General features: G+C 42.6%; 1 protein-coding gene across 3 annotated transcripts in view; it reads left to right on the top strand.

Annotated features, from left to right (window-relative positions):
• The window catches only part of WASHC3 (WASH complex subunit 3), a 69,141-nt gene extending 52,628 nt beyond the window's left edge, over positions 1 to 16,513 (top strand). For all 3 annotated transcript variants that reach the window (XM_078674660.1, XM_078674650.1, XM_078674643.1), the window contains 2 exons: positions 5,423 to 5,487; positions 16,328 to 16,513. In XM_078674660.1, the coding sequence (XP_078530786.1) occupies positions 5,423 to 5,487; positions 16,328 to 16,412 (150 nt within the window). In that variant the 3' untranslated portion in view covers positions 16,413 to 16,513. The remainder of the gene's footprint in view (positions 1 to 5,422; positions 5,488 to 16,327) is intronic.
• The last annotated feature ends 393 nt before the right edge of the window (positions 16,514 to 16,906 follow it).

Here is a 16,906-nt window from a genome sequence, read left to right as displayed (position 1 = left end):
ACGGAAAGTTGGTTTTTAGATAAACTCTGAGAGGAAATATTGATAACTAGTGTTTCTTTTGTCATCGCGATGTTCAGGGTTGTGCCCTCTGCGGGTTTTGCTGTGCCTACCTGTGCCACTGGGTGTTGTATTGGAGGGTTGTTTGCTGCGGCACTGGTCTCTAAAAAAGACACCTTAGGAGCCCTTGAACCACCAGTCACTGTGTTGCTAACTGCGAATGATGGACTTTTGAAGGTACAGGAGGACGAGACAGTTGAGTGTCGCTGAAGGAGGCTAAACTCTCTTCAGAGGATATAGTGCCTGGTTTACTTAGATTGCGTTTCTGAGATTACACCTCAGCCAAGGAATAAACCTCATCTAATTTGTAGTTTATAGTATCACAGCGAAACTTCCATACTGAGTGCCAGAGCATCCTGCAATTCCTTGATTTCTTGCTCTAGACCCACTTAAACCTGAGAAAGTTCTTCCACTGTCAATAGAATTAGGTCCAGCGAGCACTTAAGAAAGGCGTACCATCTACCCATGAATTTTGTATTCATTTTAAAAAGCATCGGTTCGATAGCTAAGTGCAGGCTTCTCTGTATTCTACTGGCTTTATGATATTGAATATGGGTTCATTGCAGGTTATTGCTGGTTTATCTCTCTGCGCTTCGGATATTCCAAATGTCTGATTTGTTGGGTAACCGGTCCATGTGAAGTGTCAAATGTCCTAACCTCTCGAATGAGCCCGTAAATGTTGTGCGCCTCAGATGAAGTGTAAGCTTTGGTCTCAGCTTCATTTTCAGGAAAATGTAAAATGTCCTCAAAACATAGGTTGGTGCAAAAATAGCTGTAGTGGCAGAAAAAATTATTGAAAAACAAGTCGGTTCAGACTGTAACAAATCCCAGAGTTGTAATAAGATATTCTCCCCCTCAGACTTTCAAAATTTTCACTAGGGAACCCTGTGGTTTGTGCTAAATGTGGACTGCCTGTGGCTTCGGATGCCCATATGTTCTCCGAATGCCCTCGCCCAGCTCTCTTTTGGGATGCTATGTGCCACACTCTTTCGGAATCACTAGGAAGGCTGGATCTCTCTACTGTCCTTTTTGGGGTCTCGGCAGAGGTTCAAGGGCAAGCAAAAAGTCTTTTATTTTAATCTATCCTACTTGCCCGCAGAGAGATTTGCAGAAAGTGGAAAGTTCCTATTCCTCCTTCATTCATTGACTGGCTGATATCAGTCTTGCAGGTTTCCAGAGTAGATCTAGCAAGATCCGGTAACTCAGCTAAGAAAGCATTTTGGCACCAGTTGGTTTGGGGTCGTTGAGTTGACGGGGTTTTTTTTTTTTTTTGTCTCACAAGAGTTTTCCCTTTAATTCACTTTTTCAATATGCGACAGAGAATCTTCTAGGAAGTTTTCAGACACACTGAGTGAACACATTGTGTTTTCTTCACACACTGATGAAGGTTTCTATAGCACACATCGCTGCGCACTCTAGTTATTTTGCAAATATCCTCTACTCTTTAGCATAACGTTCAAATGCCCCGGCCCCATTTGAGCCAGTTATACTATTTTCTTTTTTACAGCATGTTTCGATCAGACAGCTGTTCAACTCAATTTATGAAATTGATGTTTCAGTTTCCCCTGACGAAGGGCTATTGTAATGCCCAGAATGCATTGGGAGAAACCGTTTGTACTACAATATCTTTGTTATCATGCAACTTGACTTATTTCAATGAACTCTACATCATCTGCGACTTTTGGAAATAAAGCAGATTGAGCAACATTCTACGTATCACCGTTTGGATTGATGAATGGATACATAGATTTATCTGTTAACTTTGTTTAAAGACTGATTGATTTTGCGAATTCCGCTTCATATTGTGTTTTAACATTGTGTACACTCTTATCGTGACCTACTGTAGTGCACTTAGTATCCAGGATACACATCCAGGTTTTGCTTTTTCCTTATGAATCAGGCAGCTGGCAGATCCCCCTACTAGGTGCACACTTGATTCATATCAGCACATTGATATTGTGATTACTTTGATTATAATTTGTTGAAGTTAGTGTATTCCAACTGTACACATCTCGACATATTCTATAAGTGCCATTTCTAAGTGAGTTATGCCAAAACCGTCTTTACCGCTGGAAAGGGTTTGGCATGGCGAATCCATTTATAGGAAACACCGTGAGGCTGCTCCACTGCAGTCCACTATTGCAGCCTGAAGTAATGTCAACCAGCTCATCATTTTAACCTATGGGAAGAGCAAGCCTCATAAGTAGTGAAAACCCACACAGGTATTCCTCACTACCTGGGCACATGTGCACTAGTGCACACACAGACCTGCAATGGCAGGGTGGTTTATAATCCCCAGCACCAGGGGTGCTAGTGCGCCCACCTGAGTCTGCAACGGCAGACTGGAGATGGGTTTACTAATACGGGTGTCGGTGTGCACACATAGACCTGCAGTGGCAGGCTGCACATGCAATCACGAGGACCAAAAGTGCAGTTGCACACATATAGCGGCCTGCAATCACGATGCGAGTGTCGGCACAGCCCCTGCGCGCCCCAGCTGGACACGGGTTGACCCACTTACACAATTGCACACACCCAGCCTGCAATGGCAGACCGGACACCTTGCCACTAGCACCATGGGCGCAAGCACATGGACACAGGCCTGACCCTGGTGTTAGAACACCGGGGAGGCAAGTACACACTCACCGGTCCGCGATGGCAGGCCGAGCACCTATCCAAAATGCCCTAGGTGCCAGTGTGCATCCTCAAACCTGCAACGGCATCCTGGACACGTTTAAGGGCTGGTGCACGCACCCAGGCCTGCAATGGCAGGCTGGGCACATAGTTAACACCCCACTAGTGCAAGTGCGCACTCCCAGGTCTGCGTTGACAGACCGGCCTATGTTTCAGGCAGAACCGATACATGGTTGGCAGGTTATCCATTGGGTGCCACAATCAGTGCTACGTCCCACTAGTCCCACTTGATTGGTTCCGTTCTTTCTTGGAGGACAGGTCCTTCCGGGTCTCAGCCCCTCCGTTTATCTCCCGGTCCCACCCCATCGACCAAGGAGTTCCCCAGGGCTCTGCACTCAGTCCTTCCCTTTTTAACCTCTATGTACAGCCTCTCTCGGCAGTGGCCAAAGAGTGGGACCTCACGCTGGTGTCGTACGCCGACGACACGCAGCTGGTCATCACTCTCACTGAGGGCCCCTCAATCTCGGCTACGAGATTTAGGGATGGCTTAGCTGCAGTTGCCCAGTGGATGACGGGCAACTGCTTACAACTGAACGCAGGGAAAACGGAGGTGCTGCTCTTCGGAAAAAACTCCTATTACTGGAGTGATCACTGGTGGCCTTCCTTGCTGGGCCCCATCCCTTCACCAAAAACTCAGGCGAAAAACTTGGGTGTCTGGCTGGACTCCTCGCTCAATTTTCAGACCCACACAAAGAAAGTGGCAGCTACTTGTGTGGGTCTGTTGAGGAGTCTCTACCCGATACTCGGTTTCTTCGATGCAAAAACGCGCCAGCTAATTGTTCAATCTATCATCCTTTCTCGGTTGGATTACGCCAGTGTTTTACTGCTAGGCACCAATAAAGCAGAGATAGCACGGCTGCAACGGGTACAAAACTCAGCGGCAAGGGCCGTGGTGGGCCTCCCCCGTAGGTGCTCCGTCAGAGCTATCATTCAAAGACTACACTGGCTGCCGATCGAATCTCGTATTCAATTCAAGACCCTCACTATCGCTTTTAAAATTCAGCAGGTACCTGTTTCGGACTCATGCGCTCTATCCGAAAGATCCTCCCGCTTCTCCCTCCCCTATCGAGGAAACTCCTTGTTCAAGGATTGATCCTTGCTCGTCTGGACTATAGTAACGCCGTCTTTCTAGGAGCCCCCGAATCCACTCTGGCAAAACTCCAGCGCGCTCAAAATGCGGCCGCCCGGCTCCTAATGAGTCTTCCCACTAGATCCTCTGCCAGACCAGCACTCAAGGCCCTACACTGGCTTCCGATCCGACAGAGGATTGAATTTAAGGCTATGTGTACCGCCCACAAACTCCTCAATGGCCTAGGCCCTTCGATCCTGAGTGACATGATCATTCCCTATATGGCTCCCAGACTCCTGCGCTCTGACAATGAGCGTCTGGCCAATGTCCCGAGATTCAGGAAGGTGCGCACTGGTGGTCGACGCTTCGCAGTAAAGGCGTCCTCTGGCTGGAACTCGCTTCCACGCTGCTTGCGCCTGGAACCCTGCCACCTTCGGTTCTGCAAAGAACTGAAAACCTTCCTTTTTCCCAAATAGGACCCCCTTTCCCCTCTTGGTCATTATAAGTCTTTTACAGCGCGGGGATGCCTCCGGGTCACCAGGCGCTTTATAAATCGTTAAATAAATAATAAATAAATAAATAAATTAGAATGTCCTGAACTCCTACGCCCGCTCCTAATACCGTACACCCCTCAGCGCAATTTGCGCTCCCTAGGTCAACATCTTGTGACTATCCCCCGAACGAAGCTCTGCCGAATGGGTGGCCGTTCCTTCAAAGTTCTGGGGGCAAAACTTTGGAACTCCCTGCCACTGAACATTCGCTCCCTGAATAACTTGTCCGCCTTCCGGAAGGCAATAAAAATCCATTTGTTCCCTCTGTCCTAGGCCTTGTCGCTGTTCCCTCTCATTCCCCTCAGCTGTTGTCATGGTTATTAGCGCCGGGACGCCTCGTTGCTGGGGCAGCTGTTCGCGCTCAAACAAATAAATAACATAACATAACATAACTAGTAGTTAGTGCTGTACCCGCCCAGGGTATGTGGTGTATCTGTTTACGGGGCACACAGAGGTACGAAACGTAAACCCATTGTGTACGCACCCCGTGCCTAATGCGGGCGCACGCACCTTCTCTCTGCAGTACAGGGGGATGGCGCCCAGATTCCTATAGTCATGTGGAGAGAGTCGGCAAAGACTAGGAGGAAAAAGCTAAACGTTTTGGGGTAAATTTCCCCTAAGGGCCATTTCCAACAATTACGCTTTAGATTTTCTCTCTTCCAAATTCTGTCATCGTGCAGAGCAGGCTTTGTGAGCGTGAAAAACATTTAATTATTGCTTCCCTATTCTTCCGCAACAATCTGACGCATTTAAAAGCATATGAAAGGCTGTGGTGGACCCTATACATTCAATTACTTCATAACAGGGGAAATACAATGGGTGTAATTCTACCCCAAAGTGCGTTTCTAAAAAATAAAAAAAAAACTCAATCAGAACTCTCAATATATTTTTGATGCAGAATTGAGTTGTGGAAATTCCATCGTTAAGTCGCTGCAAGTAAAACCTTTTTTTATGTTTCACACTGCTTTTAACAGATGCTTTCATATCCATTAATCTTCAGACTTTGCCTGTAGCCCATGTTTATAGTGCATTTTTTTGTCTTTGTTTAAAGGGTGTTCCTGTAATGGCAATCAGAAACAAAATGATCGCAGAGGGACTTGATCCAAATCTCCTAGAGTAAGTAAAGCCTTTGATTTCCAAAACTTGTATGTGTGTTCTGCTGTTCTGCAGTCCGTATATGACTGTTTAAGAAATAATTATGCATCTCTAATGATAATTGATTGTTGCATAGTAGACCAACCAATTTCTGTCATGGGCAGGAAACTTTACTAGGGCACAAACTAGTTTTATTAAAAAATGTTTAATCTTGTGCAACTGTTTAAGCTACAAATTGCAGATATCATGATTTAACTACTGTTTATTTATTGGTGTATACACTTTGCGGGCATATGCATTGTGAATGCTAGCATGACCCTGATGGATCAGAAAGAACATATATAAAGAATTTCTATCTTTATAAACTAGACTCCATTCCAGGTAGCTGAGCTTGCCTTAGGCCTTTCCCACCTTTCTTTTTGTACCAATGTTTTCCTTCCATGTAAGCACCGACAGCAAGTGATCACTTTTCTCTGCTTTCTAAGGATCCAAATGGGATGATTACTAATAAAAGTCTGAGTGACAGGAGCTGATTGCCGCTACTAGAGAGGTCCTAATATTTACTGCTGCAAAAACTGTTGCCATGTTTTACTTTAAATTACTGATGTCGTCATACTTTTCTTCTGGGGGAAGGCAGTATAAAAAGCACAATGGATATACCAAAGTTATGTCTGTTTGCCATTCAGATTGGTAATTTGTCCTCTTTGTACCATTTACCAGCACAATTGTCCACATATGTGTGAATACCCCCAGAAAAACAACTAAGACAGTACTTTAGCTTTAAACAAATGCACTGCCATTCAAAATTCACATAATCCTACTGCTGTTCCCTCATGTGCTGGCTCATAAACGTGGTAGAAATGAAGACCCAAACTGTACCCATGAAAAGGGAAGAAGGTAGTGCAAAAGCTTCCATCATGGTTTCTAACCACACTCATTAAACCCAGAGAAGCGGTAAGAATGTGAGATGCGTGTTACGTTATGTTAAAATAAATTTATAAAGCGCACATACACCGAGGAGGTTTCATGGCGCTACAATGTCTTCAGAACCCAAGTTCGAATGCATAATTAGAGAGCCTGGCGAAATAGGCAAGTTTTAAGACAGCTTCTGAAATTAAGAAGAGTGTGGCAAAAGCATATATCGGAAGGGAGAGAGTTCAAGAACATGGGTGCCAGGACAGCAAACCTGGCACCACCAGTGCGCTTTAGTCTGTAGGAAGGCCGAGACAGCAGTAGCTTGTGAGCTCAGAATATTCCCAAATGTTTGACTTTTCCCATTGAGGGACTTGTAAATGAGGCACCCAACCTTAAAGGCGCAATGCTGGATTATAGGTAGCCAATGGAGTTGTTTCAAGAGGGGGGTGATGTGTAGAAGTCTGGGTTGATGAGTAATCAAATGAGCCGCCTGGTTCTGAACGATTTGTAAACGTTTGGAAATATAGAGGGGAATGCCAAGTAAAGAGAATTGGCATAATCAACGTGGGACATAACCATAGCAAGAATCACCTGGATTAGAGCTTCATAGGTGAGGAACCTGCAGATCTTTTTTATTTTCCTAAATTGGAAAAAGCAGGTAGAGATCACTGAGCCGATCTGAGCCTTCATCGTGAGGTCCTGGCTGATAATGACCCCTAAGCTCTTGGCTGTGGACGATGGAGAGGGAGCTTGGCCAAGTTCCCTGGGCCAAAAATGAGGGCCTCAGGGGTTCTTGATGATACCTCCAGTGAGAACTAGCTCTGTCTTATCCGGATTGAGCTTAAGATGATTGCTGTTCATCCACTGACTGATGAACAGTATGGTGTACTGAAAAGTGAGGACAGACTCCGGAGAGTTACTAATGGAAAAGATGAGTTGAAAGTCGTCTGCATAGTTGAAGGTGCAGACTTTACGTTCTTACAGAGCTCGGATGAGAGGGAGAAGGTACAGATTAAATAACAGGGGAGAGAGCGAGGGACCCTGAGGGACTCCGCAGGAGATGCTCACTCTGGGAGTAATAAAGGGTGCTGTGCTGACTGCCTGAGATCGATTCTCCAAAAAGGAGATAATCCAGCCAAGGGCAGGTCCCGTGATTCCCGCGTCTCTGACACGATCGACCAAAAGAATATGGTCGACCTTTTCAAAGGCCGCGGAGAGGTTAAGCAGGACAAGGGCCTGCGGAGAACCAGAGTCAACCTTGTCACGAAGATAGTCTAAGACTGTGAGGATCACAGCCTCGGTAGAATGAGCCGGGCGAAACCCTGCTTGGTTAGAGTCAAGAAATTCAGAATCTTCTAGAAACTCAGTAAGACATCTAGTGACATAAGTTTCCAGAACCTTGGCACGGTAGGGTGATGTGATTCAGCATCAACTTTTTAGTACATAGCACCACATTGTTCAAGATAGCTTAAATCGTGATATTTGCTGCATCTAGACCAGAGTTTGCTATAACCAGAGGTAACTCGTGGATTATTTATTATCAGTAAGAGAGTAGTTCTTTTGTAACCTATTACTGCATACGTTACATATAACTTTGACAAATCGAGTTTGAAACCAGTTCGCATCTGCACCTGGAGATTTTACAAATGCAGTACGTTCTCAGAGTATTCACAGATAAGAATTTAATTTTCAAGACAGTGGTCTGTGAAATGTTTGGGTTAGGTTAATTTTCAGATAAATTTTTGGGAATGTGGTTGCTTCCAGATATATTTGGAGAGTACAATTATACTTCTTAACCGCATCGCTGCGGCGCATTTTCCCGCTGTGCGCTAAAGTTTTTAAAAACCTGCGGTTCATGACGAGCTCAGCTCGTCATGAGCGTACGAGAGGTGTACCTCATGACGAGCTGAGCTCGTCATCAGCGTCGATGTGGTTAAGGAATGAGTGAAAGATATTAGGGCAATCAGAAATTGAGGTTTAAAATTAGAGTATTACAATCTGGAGTATTGGAGTGCAAAGAAGAATGTTGGTATCGAAATGTAACTAAAGATTTGTTTGGAGATTATTGGTATCCTTAACATTTTTGTATTCGTTATTTGAATTGATATGGGGTAGTAAAGTAGGAAAGTGCATCTTTGAACAGGGTTCCCCCAGTATTTTGGCTGGATTTGACAGGAGTTGCTGACGATTTGACTCTGGGCCTTGGGAGTCAGCTAGAACACCTTCCCTTGCATGTACTCTGACCCCTACACATTACACTTAAGTTGAAAAACTAAATTGGGTTAATCAACTTTTAGTTAAGGTTACAATAGAAATGTGTTAACAACAGCACTAGCACTAGTGATATGAAAGGCAACTATTGCATGAGGGTTGCTTGGGGTTTTGCACCACTCACATCACATTGGATAGCTTAAAGCATGGCATTAGATGTTTGCAGCCGCGGTCTGAGCAGGTAACAGCGGTGGGGCAATGTAAGGGGGACGATGCAGAGTGAAAATTAATATTCATTTAATTTTCTCTCTGCATCGTCCCTCGGAATCCCCCCTAACACGGCCCCACTGCCCCACCGCTGTTACCTGCAGGGACTGCGGCTGGATGTGTCCCTGCTGCCTTAGCCGCTCTATGCCAAAAACTGCATCAAGCACATGTCAGAAAATAACCCTACTGGTGAGTGTGAAAGCCTGTGTCTAATATTACTTTACCCAATAAGACAAGCATAAGTACATCAAGTCCCCTTTCAAATGAAAGGAGCCATGCCGGTTATAAGGCTAATACGTCTTTGCAATCAAACAACACAGAAGTGCTTTCTTACTGCACAATCTAAAGCAGACTTTCTCATTTAAAAAAAAAAAGGCCTGCATAAAGAACAAAAATAACATTATCCGGATAGGGAAACACCATCTTAAACATAATCTGCTAGTTAACAAAAATCAAACTCATTATTGAACTCTGATTTTATTTACAAATTCCAGAAAGGTTGGCTGTCCCTGCCTGATGGATGATATCCTGTGCCCACCAGACTTTCCCCCTCCAGCTGTGATCCCAATTAGATTCCCCATTTCGGAGCAGGCCTTGACTAGGTGTAAACAACCCTCATCATACCTGTCCTGGAGAACAATGACCACCTCTGCAGCTGCCCTGTGCCTAGATTCCGGACAGGAAGACCATGGAAGTTAAGCATAGGAACTTCACACATCACTTTTCTAAAGAAAGTTAGAAGTAGGGAAGAGTAGCGCTAACCCAATGGCGCACAAAAGTACAGACAGAAACCTTTTAATATATGCAATTTCAGTGAGCACAGAGACTTAGTGTAGGCCTGCCTTTGAAGTTTGCCTAGCTCTGCTTCCTCACAGGGTGGGAGTTAGAGCAATTTTAATTTGTGGTATTTTTTTTAACTAGTGAGGGAAGAAAGTCACTCTATTTGACTATGGCCTCCCGAGGGCGGGCTATTAAAGCTACAGCAACCTGAACAGAGGCCTCCCATTTATTTTGAAACAGCCCTGAGTTGAGCTTCCTAGGACTATTTTGACCAGTGTTTAGAAGAACTGATACAAAGATAGAAGGAGTCTACCTTCGGAGCTGAGCAGAAAAGTGCGAAGGGCCAACCACTGTTGTTACTTTTATTTCTTGGGGCTCTTATCGCTGAAGGTGGAACACAACTGGACTTGGACTGGGCCAAGAAGAAAGAGGAGAATTCGAATTTGCATTTACTTAAATGGTGCTTTTGGCATACCTCACATGCCTTTTCCAATAAAAACAAGTTTAATATACTTAAATCAAGAAGCATTTGAATCATAATTAGGTGAAATCAATTAAGTCAGTTCAGTCAGTTTTGTGGGTAAAACAATTTTTACAAAAGAAGTAATTTTGTTTATTCATATTCAAATCGGAATCTACTGTTCCTGCTAGAGGGATCTTCAGTTTTCCATTAGTGTTTATGTTTTCCAAAACTTAACATAGATTGAGCTCAAAAGGGAAGAAACTACTTCATAATAGCTATTATATCACAGCTCTTCACCAGATGTCTTCCAATGTGTTTCTCTGAGAAGTTGCTTAATACGAAGAAAGTAAACTCCTAATCAATCTCTAGTTTATTTTCTTCAGAAGTGATTTAATGGTGTTATCTCTTATCTTCTGGTATGTTCAGCAGTGTAATAGCAAGTGTACCAGGTGTTCTGTTTGTCCACATACACAGAGTTGTTGGCACTATGTTTCTGTTTTTCAGGAGAGCCTTTAAGGGGAGTGCCCCACTTCTAGCTTGAGCAAGAAAACCTCCTCTCTCTGTAATTGGTTAACTTGACCATGTATCGTTCTGCATGCTTGGAGGACTGTAAAGCCCAGCATGACCTGAGGGGTGGAAGGTTCCAAGGAGAGATAATCAAACAATGGCGAGGGGCCACGCAGCCTCCCTCCTGGAGCCAGTAATGACCCTTGGGACTGACACCCCCCAGGGTCGGCTCCTGCAATGTCCCGGAGTGCCCACCCCCGGGACATTGCCGTTTGCTATGGCTTGCAAGCCATAGCAAACTCTGCTCGGGTTCTAGTAAGCTAGAACAGAAAAAATGCTCTTGCTTAACAGAAGCAGAGCAGAATTGCTTTAAGGCAGAGGGAGCTGCTAACAATGCCGGCTCCTGAAGGAGGCAAGGAGTTGGCAGTGACCATGGGGGCCTTCAGGCTCCCCCTGCAATCCCCAGCTTGAGCAACTGGGTGCTCTGGGTGGGACCAGGACACTCAGTATTGTGGCTGGGGTCGTAATCGGCCTGTGGAGGCCCCACTCCCCATTCTAAAAATACCTGGCCCCGGGGAATGGGGTCCCCAGGCCAAATTCGGCCCAGGGAAGGGGGGGCCATAAGGCTCTCCTTCCGTTAAAATGTGAAAAAACAATAAACAAATAGCTACTGCCATTATGCCAGAGGCCCCGCCCCCTTTCTGCACCACTCTGCAAATGCAGCTCCTGGGGCTCTGCTGGTTGGGGAGGAAGTCCTCTTGGATACTGAGGGTTCTTGGGGGGGGCAGAAGCAAGCCCTCCTGTTACCTCCAGTAAGTCAGACACAGCAGGATTCCTGCGCGCTGTTGCTATTTAAAAAGCCATTGAAATTCTCTTAACAAAACAAAAGTACAGCGACATTATTGTTTGGAAATATATTTTGAAAAACCTTAGAAATTCACTTAAAAAGAAAGGTGACCAGGGTCGTTATAGTTAGAACATGGAATTTAAGCATACCTTAGAAATTCACTGAAAAAAACAAAGGTTACAGGGACGTTCTAGTTAGGCTCAGATTTCACTTCTACAAAACCAGTGAAATTTGGCAGTTATAGTTTCGTGAGCTAACTATAACGTACACCCATGCAGTGCAATGCTTATGACCTCACATATTACATCACTCATTACATGATCTGTGGCATCACTGATGACATCATCCACAGAACCACTCACACATCTACTCACACCTCCATACAACCTCTCGTATGCCCATTCACACACCCTCACAACCACTGACATAGCCATTCACAGACCTATACCAGTGCTCACACACCCACTCACTCTTCCATAGAGTCTCTCACTCACCTATTTGCTCACTTGTACAGCCACTCACACAACAGTTCACTCGCACATACAGGCACTCATACAACCAGTTACTCACCCATACAGCCAGTCACATAACCACACACTCACCCATACAGCTACTCTCACACTCACTTATTTACCTACAAGTTATACACACCCACTCACTCACACAATCAGTCTCTCAACACAGCTACTACCTAACCCATACAAACCCTCACTCACTCATCCAACCACTTACATATCCATTCACACATCCATACAAGCACACATCCCCGTCCTCACCCATACGGCCATTCACACAGACACTCACTCTCCAATACAGCCACTCACACACCAACTCACTTAACAAACCACTCACTCAAACAGCCACTCACTCACTCATTCATACAGCCATTTAGACACCCACTCACCCATAGTCACTACACATCCACTCACCCGCCCATAGCCACTCACACTCCACTGACTCACCCACTCACTCACCAATATAGCCACTCATACAGCATTTCACTCACCCACACAGCTACTCACACACCCACTCAAACACCTATACAGCCACTCACACACCCATACGTACGAGGATAGATACAGTCACACAGCCACTCACATGATATATAGTAAAAGTAGTATCCCTCATTAGTAGTACAACTAGTATACCACTTTAACTTTTGTAGTACTTTAGTATTTTGGTTTAACAATCATAAACTCTTACAAAATATTTACACTCACTTGATGGTGTCATCAGTGATGTCTTCTGTGATGTTACTGACCGTGTGATCAGTGATGTAATATGTGAGGTCATTAGCAGTGTATAGCGGTGGTCATATGGTATATTTAGCTCAGGTAACTATAACTGCCGAATTTCACTGGTTTTGTACGAGTGAAATCTGAACCGAACTATAACGTCCCTGTACTCTGTTTTTTCCTTCAGTGAATATATATATATATATATATATATATATATATATATATATATATATATATATATATATGTATGTATATCATTTCTTTTTTTACAATTTTTTTGTAAGTTCATGACTTTTTTTCTTTTTTTCTCCAAAGGAATGTCCCTTAAGCTACAGCGATTCACATTTCAGTTCAGCCAAGCATGGTCTGATTCTTTTTCCCAGTTGATTGTGAACTCCGACTTGGGTCTTTGATTAAAGTGTTCTTTCCAGGGTTTGTCAACCAAGTTGGAACCTGGCAAACCAAAGTCTTTTCATGACTTATTTTATTTGGCTCATATGCAGGATAGAGGAGCATCCAACTTTTGACTCCAAGGCAATGTAGGGGGAAACCTATGTGTAGCGTAAGTAAAGTGGTTCGGAATTTCCTTTCATGGCAGCCATGCCAAATCTCTGCCCATATGAGATTTGGCAATCCCCCTTAGCCTGTACCACTTAATCAATGTGTGGAAATTCTAGTTTCCAAAGTTATAGGCCAATCTATGAATGGGGTTTAGAGAGGCTTTCGACTACTGTAGAACTGTGTTATTATGTGCTTTCCTTGAGAGTTTACTTATGATGGTCAATCCATGGTATGTGAATGAGTTTACTTCTTTCAGCTTCGTATCACCACTCTGTAACAGTTTTTCTTTATGGGTTTTCTCAATTACTATGGTTTTTATTTTCATTGTATTTATTGTCATGCTGTTTTCATTACAGTATTCATCCATTGCAATTCGTTGCGCTTGATGTTGGAGTGTGTTTAATCACGATGGAATGATCAGCATGTTGTAGGGTTGGTACTTGAAAACCCCTCTATAGGTGTACTTCTTGTGAGGCTTTAAGAATCTCAGCATAAAAATAGTTGGTGTACAGTTAAAACAGAAAGGGGCATGTGGACAGTCTAGTTTTACACCACTGGTGATAGCAAACCGGTTGCTGTGCAGGCCTTTATTTTTTAACATGACTTGAGTCAGAAATTGCATCAGATTACTATATATGTATTGACAACAAAAGTCCAGGATTTAGGTCTACCTTGTGCAATTTTTTCATAACCTGTTTCTTGGCACCAGTTTGAATGCAGATATGTAGTTCAGAAAAGCTAAGTAAAGTGACATATATTTGTTACTATATTTGCATTATGTGAAGGAAGACAAAAATGGGATCAGTGGTAGATGAGGCTTTACTGAAGCCACATTTATTGGAATTTGGATGTTTGCATTTGATGTCCATCATCATAAGGACCATCTTTGAGAAGAGTTTGCAGTTGATGTTGATTAAACTCAAAGGTCTGCAAGATTGTAATTTTATTTTTTAGACCTTTTGTTTTTTATAAGTATACCACCATATTGTTTTGCCTGGAAGGAGGGCATGTGTTTGATACAGAAATCTCAACGAATACTGTTATTAAAGCTTTTAGCCACTACCCTAGACAATGTTTAAAGACCTCTGAGGAGATAATATTTGGATAGAGTGCTTCTCTATGTGAAATTGTCTAATAAGTGATGTCACACATTGACATTTTTATGTAGGTTGTCCCAAACTTTAGTTTTAAAACAGTTTTCAAATATGCAGACTATCTGTAGTACCCGGCTGTTTCTTGAGCCTTCCTGTTGCATGACACATCTAGTAGGTTCATATACCCAGGTATCTCCTGGGATGTAGCAATCCAGGTTTCTTGCAAGACTAATATTTCATTTTCATGTAGAAAGTGCATTTCATCAAAATCACCTATTTTGTTGGAGATACCAGCCACATTGCATGAGAGTAATGTTGTTTTCTTACCCCAGATGATTTTGATGTTCTTTTGAATTTGTATAGCCCACTGGTAGTCTGTCATGTTGGCTTGAAGTATTTGACAAGCAACTTGAGTTGTAGGTTAATCCGAAATGTATACTCTGACTGACTGGACTCTTGCACTTTCTTATTTACTATAATGGGTCAATTGTTGAGGGATAGAAGGTAAAGTTCTTCTGGTTATTCTTCCCTTTCCTTTATTACTGTATGGTTCGTCTGATATTTAATGATGGATTGTTAAAAGGAAGTTGAGTGATCCACCATCTATGTACTACTGTTTGCTCTCTGATTTTGTAAGGTGTTTAGCTTTTGTACAGCTAGTTTTTGTGTTCTGACCATTTAATGTTTTTTTCAGAAAAAAAGGTGAGAAAGTGGATTACAAGGTTGGAGAGTGGATTACCTTTTTGCAAGAAGTCTAACAGATAGGAGTTCCCTGTGCCTACCAGAATATAGTCATAACTCACCCTTTTCTTGCTGTATCCCTTCATTATTTGTAGATCATTTATATAAGCGGTGATATATAATATGCCGCAGCTACTCAGGACTAAGCGAAGGGTTACATGGTGAGGTTTCCCAACCTCCCCATATAATAATCCACTTTCCTACAACTTCCATTTGAGAGGCTTGAGTCCAAATGTTAAGCTGGTGACTGGAATGAACCTTTAAGCTGTATCATTTTTTTCTCATTTTGAATGAGATGTTTGTGTTAATATTTAATATTTGTTCACAATGATTTTCCTTACTATTTGTTCTGAGGAAATTAGTTGTGGAAGCATACAATAAAGGGATCATTTAAATATTTGCAACATCAGTATAATTTGAACCACTTGCCCCAATAGTCTTTTGTGTGCATTGCGAGGTTCATTGTAATGACAGTGAGTTACCACAACCATTGTCTAGAAAAAGTTTGTTAATTTTCTTTGTACAACCGAATCTTGTGAACGTGCCTGCCTTATTGCATGTAGTAATTCGGTGTGATTCTGTTCATTTTGGGTTTTAAGCCTAAGTAATGCATTAAGATTATTTGTATTTACTCCCCCAAAGAAATAAGTGCCACAGTTAACTGTATTGAAATAAATGTTTTCAATAAGTCTATGCCTGAATACCAACAGAAAACATACAGCATGCTATAGCGTATCACAAATGTCATACATCCTACTTTCATTTTCTCCTCCAAGCCACAGTAGTACCCCACATGTGCAGGTTGAGATAGGTCTTGAGGCAGGAAAGTGCTAGAACTTCATCCATTTCCAACTATGATTTCAGCGTGTGAATGACATTCAAGACAAACTTGCTTCTATGATTGACAACCACATCATTTTTTAATTTCTGAAAAGTAGCAAACCATTCAACCCACACACTAGGTGTCCTGCTGCAAAACCATTGTAACACGTAAGTATCTTTTTTCTTAAACAGGCATTGTTCACTTTGTCCTTCATTTGCTATGCTGAAGTTTGGAATACATATATACAATTTCTCTAAAATGATCTAGAAATATCCCTAATGTTAATGTCTAACAATGAATTAAGAGATGCATTCATAAATAAGAATATGAGGCATTGTGAGTTTTCAGTGTTAGGTAATACATTTGAATGTTGGTTTATTAATTGGTTTGGTTTTTTCTCTTTCCTCCTTAAAGAACTCCTAATGCTCCTGTGCCTGAGGATGAAGTAAATACTAACGCAGCGGAAAGTTCAGACAGCGAATCTTCGTTTAGCGATTAATACAAGTTAATTCAGCCTCTAATTCTTTTTGAGAACTGTGTAAAAATACAGCAGTACATTTTGCTACAACGTGTATATAATTAAACTTTTGTTAACCATTATCTCAATTCCCAGCCACTTCAATGTGAATCTGACTAATGAAGTATCTCTTTACTGTACAAAATGAATCTATCTTTGTAAAGTTACTTTTTCATTTCACATCGATAATGAAAGTAAGTAAGGTGCCTTAAACATAATTTTGTGATGGTAGGTCCTTGTATCCTGAAACCATGATTACAAATATTTTTAAGTACACCACTCTTATTTCTTAGCAACTGTTGTGTTCAACCCAATATCACTGAGGTCACACCCGGTAGATTCTCTTAGCCCCAAAAGGAGTGCGCCATTTTCAGAGAAAATTGAAGCTGGCAGGCGTCTCTCATTTCTTATTTTTCAAGTTAGGCTCTTTTAGACAGGGAATGTGAGTTGCCTGTCAGAAAACTCTTAACTTCTAG

Source organism: Lissotriton helveticus, chromosome 1_1 (genome assembly GCF_964261635.1).
Source record: "Lissotriton helveticus chromosome 1_1, aLisHel1.1, whole genome shotgun sequence".
In the NCBI taxonomy this organism is placed as follows: domain Eukaryota; kingdom Metazoa; phylum Chordata; class Amphibia; order Caudata; family Salamandridae; genus Lissotriton; species Lissotriton helveticus.
Note: the sequence above shows the minus strand (reverse complement) of the source record. Positions and strands in the feature narration are given on the sequence as shown.